Consider the following 6,472-nt stretch of genomic DNA (forward strand, 5'->3'; position numbering starts at 1 on the left):
CACCTCAGCCTAAGAGGAGATTTGTGGTGTGTCGTTACCCTTGACCTTTGTTCCTTCCTCCCTTTCTAGTCAGAATCTATATTTTGTTATTATGATAAGAGATTCAACACCAATTTCTGTTGATCTTAATATTGTTATATTGTTGTGTATCGGTTAAATGTTTATTCCTTTGGTTTTCTCTCACTTATGCAATTATACTGCGTTCATATAGTGAATGAAAATAATCTATTTTGGATTTGGCAATGTCGCGGTCGTTTATTGTTATATTTGCTAAAGTTCATTAAAGTGCCATCAATAAGAATAAGTTTAGCTACAAAGCAGGTACTCTTTCAAAAGCCAATAATGATTATTGCATAATTTCTATCTCATCTCATTTGTACAACTTCGGCAAATTCCCACTATAGGTTGTTAGGTGAAATGGAAATACCAGTGAAATTTCTGGAAAAAACTTCATGAGATACGTGAAAGAAAACTTACCTGCAACTATCATTGTACCTTTCCTGCGTTTGGATACTGTTTAAAATGAAAACTAGAAGACGAAATGCATATTCAAGTAATCAACTATACGTGCAAACCGTCGATGCATAAAGTGTGTAAGTGGTGTAAATCCAGAGTACCGAGTTTGATTCGTAATCATTAAAAATAAGTACCCAATTTATTTTTGAGGGAAAAGGTACCCAATTATATAATGAATAAACTGAAGAAAGTTCATGCTAAGTGTTCTCTGTTTCAATTCTTAACTGTTTCTATATAACATGAAAGGCTTGGACTTGTACACACTGCCTACAACGGTAATGACCGGTATAAATTAAGGTTCAAAATTTGATACAACCATTGACAATAATTAAGAAAGTAACTCATTGTCAGCAACAAAATTCAGATGAAAATAAATGGGATGTTGATGTTATCTGCATTTGGCTCTTCCCTAGTCCACTAATCAGGATTTGTTGCTAGCTGAGCCTTGGATAGTCTCCAAAAGATGTTCAATTCTGTATTTCATAATAGGTTGTCCTTTTCGTGTCTTCTTAAACATTTTTTCCCGTAAAATTTTTCTGCGAGCTTCAGCTTTTTCTCTCTGTTCCTTCTTTTCCTTGAATACTGCTTCCCTCTCCATTCTTTCTTTCTCTTTTTCTTCATGCTGCTTCTTGTATAGTTCTTCCAAACTAAAAGCACTATCCTTCTTCCTTCTCCTCCTCTCATTCTTATCCTTGTCCTCTTCAGTTTCATTCAAATTCTGCAACAGCAAGTAGAGAGGAAAATAAATAGTGTGATAAAAAAGTAAACATCAATCAATGTTAGGCACGAAGAACCTCAGAGAGATCAACATTGAAATAAAAATTTCTCTTTTATGACACAGGATAAATTTGAATTCCATAAATAGCGGTAACACAAAATCAAAATCATCAGCATATCTGACGTATTAGGTAGGTCTTGACCTGTAGATAGTAATAATAACAATCTCAAGGCAAGCAGCAAATATGATATCAAACCTCAATATGTCTTTGGGAGACTGAGGGATCATTCTGCTGGTTTTGCTGCTTTAGCATCTTCTTATACTTCTTCACTTTCTTAGCATTGTTGTATATCTCCCTCTGCTTCTCTGAAAAAGAAAAAACAAATCCATGACAAGTGTGCACCACTGACATATTAAAATATAGCAATGGAACTTCAGTTAGGTATGGCGGTCCACATTCTCATCCCAAATCATATTAAAAGTGATGGTATATATTCAGAATCAGGGTAATGTTCGAAAATCTTAAATGGTCGTGAGAGGAAAACAATGCTCTAAAGAGCACATAAAATGAGAAAATATAGCATCTTCAGAACAAATTACAATTGGAAAGTACCAAATGAAAGAAGTTTTTTTGTACTTTTATTACATAAAATATTTTGAAAAAAACAACGCAAGGAATTACTGTTTGATTATCACCAAAATATTCAATGAAGATAATAAAATCACGTGAGCTAACTAGAGGCGAGGTGCCAATAGTAAAACTTTACCAAAGTACTATACTTATTTGCCTCATTGGATTTTTTTTTTTTTTAAAAAAGAAGGAAGGGACTAAATCCCAGGAAAACAAAGTTACACGGAAACAACACTAGGGGTAGAAACTCTTAAAACATCAGCAAGCAACGACTCTATGACAAAGGAGCCAGACTGCTCCATAACCAAATAATCATCTAAAGAGCACCCCCAAAGTAGCTAAATCATCAGGAACCTTGTTAGCTTCTCCATAGACATGATTAACACAAACTCGCCAATCTAAGGAAAGAAGAACCCTAATTCATTTAAAGGTTCATGTACTCGCAAGGAGGAAAATATTAACAAACTAACAATTAACATACTAACATTTGTCATTCAAAAAAATAAAATAAAAAGATAAATACAGCGAATTCGCTGGATTTTTTAGTCATAGAAGTTGTCTACGGCGACGACATTATTACGTGGATAGACCACCGTGCTTGGTGCTTTTTAATTTAAAATGGAGCTTGACATGTGAAAAAAAAAAATACTTCTCATGGTATTTCAAATGTTCACAACGCCAAACTATGTAGCTTAATGTTAAAAAATGACTTCTGAAGTTTCTTATGTAACATGCTTCATGCTTCCTATGGCCTACTTCCATTCTTTTTTCTTTGAATCCCAACATCTACCTTCTCCTTTGAAATAGAGACTTGACCAAACCACTGATTTGTTGCTGCATGGTAGGACATAACGAGTTCAAATTGTGAAATCAGCCAATGCTTTTAAATGCCAGGTATGAATTATAATAGAACCTAAATGAGTCTTACGGATCGCTAGACCCCTCACTACGATTTTAGCATAATTAATTGCATAGTCCCTAATTTGCCGAAGCAACAATGAATACCGACGTTGGACAAAGAAACAAAAGCAGAAAGGGAGAGAGATGTTGGAAGAAAATGAAAGGAGGACAATAACTATATACCATGGAAACTAGAATTACCAACAAGCTCTAGCGAAGCACCAATATATTTAGGTACATTAACCATGTCGGATTTGGGTTCACTATCCACACTAAGAGTGTTACCGTATCTTGTTAGACTCCCTTCACATTTAGACCAATAATCTTAGTAGTTTTAAAAAAGATCTAAGTCCTAAAAATATACATTTACAAAATAAATATAAATAAAAATATAAACAATACGAACACAAAATAACAATTTGATGAATAATTTGGGAAAGAGGTTAAGTAAAAAAGATTGCCCAAAAAGGTGGAACAAAAAAAGCCGAGCAACAAATGTTAAGGCACAATCACATAATTCGTGGTTCGCTTCGGTACGTGGTACGGGTTCGGGTACGCGGTACGCATCCTTCAAAGAATCCGGTATGTGGGGGGTATACATAGTCGGTACGCTATTTTGGTTTGCGGTACGCGCTAATGTATTAATTGGTACACTATTATGGGTAAGATTATAATTTGTTGTGAAAGGGGGTATGATTAGGAATTGTAACTTCATTATATTTTAATACAAATAGTCCAAACAAAGGCCCATTTACTGTCCAGACTCCAGAGGCCCAATGAAAAAACCTAATTTCAGAAATTAGAAGTCATCTTCTTCCTCCTAACAGCAGCGGCTCCTCTTTTTCCAGATTCAAGATCTATCTTCTGCCTCTGCCTTCTTCTCATACAAAATCGCTATTTCCTCCTTTTCATCATGACTTTCAGAAACTATCTCTTCCCTATTTCTAGATCTATTTTTCCAGATTTTCTGGGGATACTCCGGTACGCTTGCGGCTGCGAATTTTCACGCGAATTCCGGCGAACCAGTACGCGGAAGTACCGCGAATTGGTTCGCGCGAACCAATTCGCGGTTCTCCAATGGAACCAACGAATTATGTTACTCTGTGTTAAGGGACGGAATACAGTGCAAAGTAATGAAATGATATTATGTTCCAATTGCTTATATATTTAAAAACATGATGGAATACACACAATTCCATTCTATCCAATATCCCAGCGTTTCTTCTGCTCATATTTGGGTATGTAATGGAACAAATTTTTTGCCTCATCCATCACAAAAATAATAAAAACAATATGGTATACTATACTATTACCAACCCAAGCATTAAATTGCAGCAATAAACTCAAATCAATTCTCTGTACACTATAACTCAAATGAGTAATTAATTACTCTACTATACACCAAAAATTATGAAAGATGCTGAAAAAGAGAGAAAATTGCATACTTATGAGAGATGGATTGTATCCACTGTTATTGGATTTGGCATTAGCGAAAGCATTAAGTGAAAGGCCACTTCCACCTAACCTCGAAACGTTCCTCCTTTTATTCTTCTTCATCGTCAATTGTTTCTGCTTATCTTCATGATTATCGTTGCGTTCATCATTATTTTTCGTCATTGTTGGAAGATTAATTAACGAGGTTCAGAGCAATTGAGGAGAGAAAATTGAACAAATTGCAAACCCTAATTTACAGAGACCAAAGCTGGTGCCTCGTGAAGAAGAAGATTTCACGGTGGGCTAGGCTTTCAGTAAGCCCAAAACTAAACATTTGTACTCTCAGCCCAATAAGAGAAAATACGTATGAAAATTGCTTTTCTGACATTCATAAGTTCATAATAACACATGTAAAATACTAAATTGCCCCTAGCGGTACTTAACTACCACTGGCATATCCAGCAGCAGTTAACTGCCGCTGGGTCCCAGCAGTAGTTAACTACCGCTGAATTCATTTCTTCACAGCTTCACCGGTGAAAATGTCTTTGTGTGCATAATTATTCATTCATGTGTCACGCATTGAACTTCACCATCAAACACTTCACAGTCGCAGATCCGTAGCATCGATCGAACTTCATAATTGCTCTCACAAACTAAACTTTTCACAATCCCTCTGCCTCAATCTCATTTTCTTGTTCCTCTTCACAATCACTTCATACAAATCGAATCATCACTATCTCAATGAATCGCGAATCTTGTTTCGTCTCCAAAATCGACTCTCAATTGCTTCGTTCTCACCAATTTCCCAGAAACTTCAAATCCTCAAACTCTTTTTGAAGAATGGGTTTTGGTCTGTGTTGTTTTAATGTATTAATTTTAGAATGATTTTGTATTTGAAGTTTGAACTACACTTGAAGCTAGTATGATAAAAAAAAAATAACAATTTGAAGGGGCTGGTGTAAATAGGTTTTGAATTGGATTGATCGAAGAAGGTATCGATTGAGGTTGACCGAGTGAATGAAAGAAAAAAGAATCAAATTGAAAAAATAATAAGGGATATATGCGGGTGAGTGAATGAAGGGAAAAAAACGGGGGAAAAGAAATTTATGGGTTTCATGAAGAATTGTTTTCTTCTGGATTACTGTTGTTTTCACAAGAAGACATTTTCACCGGTGAAGCTGTGAAGAAATGAATTCAGCGGTAGTTAACTACCGCTGGGACCCAGCGGCAGTTAACTGTTGCCAGATATGTCAGCGGTAGTTAACTAACGCTAGGGGCAATTTGGTATTTTTCATGTGTCATTATGAACTTATGAATGTCAGAAAAACAATCTTCAATACATATTTTTTGAACGAGATTCAATCAACTACTAACTTATAAATAACTGAATTTTGTCTCAAAAAAAAAAAAACTGAATTTAATTTATATACACCGACGGTATATTTTTGTTTTTATACATACGCTCAATCAAATCATTTTTATGATGTCACTTTTTTAGGTTAGTTCATAAAATATTGCTACACATCTATTTGTTATGATTTGATTGAATATATGTGTAAAAAAGTTTTACACGATACATATAAGTTAATCTCACATTCAATCAACTAGTAGTGTTAGACAATCTTCAAGAGAAATCAAGGAAAGAAAAAATACTTCAAAACAACTGGACGTGAGTAGAAACTCAAATAACATATGCTAATATCAACCGACTAATCGGAATCGAGCATAACTCAAATAATTGCCTATAGATTCTTTTAAAGTTGATTTATTGAGATTATTTTATAAACTAGATTTGATTTTATTTAAATTTAAAATTAGAATTAGATCAGTTTCCATGTAAAATAGTAATTAAATGTAATTAATTGATTATGCAATGAAGGTTAACATTGGAAGAAACAAAACATAAAAATGTGGTAGGTATCCCTTTATATTTAAATATAAATTTGCAATTTTTTATAAAACAGGTGTTTATGCGGCAAAATATGAAGGCTAGTATATATTTTGCCGCATAAACACTTGATCATATAAAGACTAGTATGAAGGCTAGTATATATTTTGCCGCATAAACACTTGATCATATAAAGACTAGTCTTGACAAAAAAAATATATGATGGCTAGTTCCTTGAGACGGATAAGACCACAAAGAGACTTGTTCATAGTGGGTTAGAGAGCTTCTCTCCCTCCATATATAAATCTAACTGAACTAAGTAAAAAACAAAGACGAGACCACAAAAATGACAAAGTTATCACCCAAAGTTTTAATAGTATTATAT

The 6,472-nt window shown here is 34.3% G+C and overlaps 1 protein-coding gene across 1 annotated transcript; it reads right to left on the reverse strand.

Annotated features, from left to right (window-relative positions):
* Positions 1-654: 654 nt before the first annotated feature.
* On the reverse strand, positions 655-4,454 carry LOC146910981 (rRNA-processing protein). Its single transcript, XM_085727370.1, has 3 exons — positions 4,211-4,454; positions 1,491-1,600; positions 655-1,234 (listed from the first exon to the last, which is right to left on the reverse strand). Exons 1-3 carry the CDS (start codon positions 4,380-4,382, stop codon positions 938-940), a joined length of 579 nt encoding a protein of 192 aa, XP_085583496.1. The 5' UTR covers positions 4,383-4,454; the 3' UTR covers positions 655-937.
* Between the last annotated feature and the right edge of the window lie 2,018 nt (positions 4,455-6,472).

The sequence above is a fragment of the Medicago sativa genome, chromosome 7 (assembly GCF_051527215.1).
Source record: "Medicago sativa cultivar Bolivia chromosome 7, Bolivia_mono, whole genome shotgun sequence".
NCBI classification, from domain to species: Eukaryota; Viridiplantae; Streptophyta; class Magnoliopsida; order Fabales; family Fabaceae; genus Medicago; species Medicago sativa.

Excerpts from the sequence above, each read along its gene's own strand:
- LOC146910981 (XM_085727370.1), bottom strand. The coding sequence starts at position 4,382 with ATGACGAAAAATAATGATGAACGCAACGATAATCATGAAGATAAGCAG. Across the intron at positions 1,601-4,210 it reads ATACAATCCATCTCTCATAA|AGAAGCAGAGGGAGATATAC; the intron begins GTATGCAATTTT and ends TTTCTTTTTCAG. Across the intron at positions 1,235-1,490 it reads TCTCCCAAAGACATATTGAG|AATTTGAATGAAACTGAAGA; the intron begins GTTTGATATCAT and ends TTGCTGTTGCAG.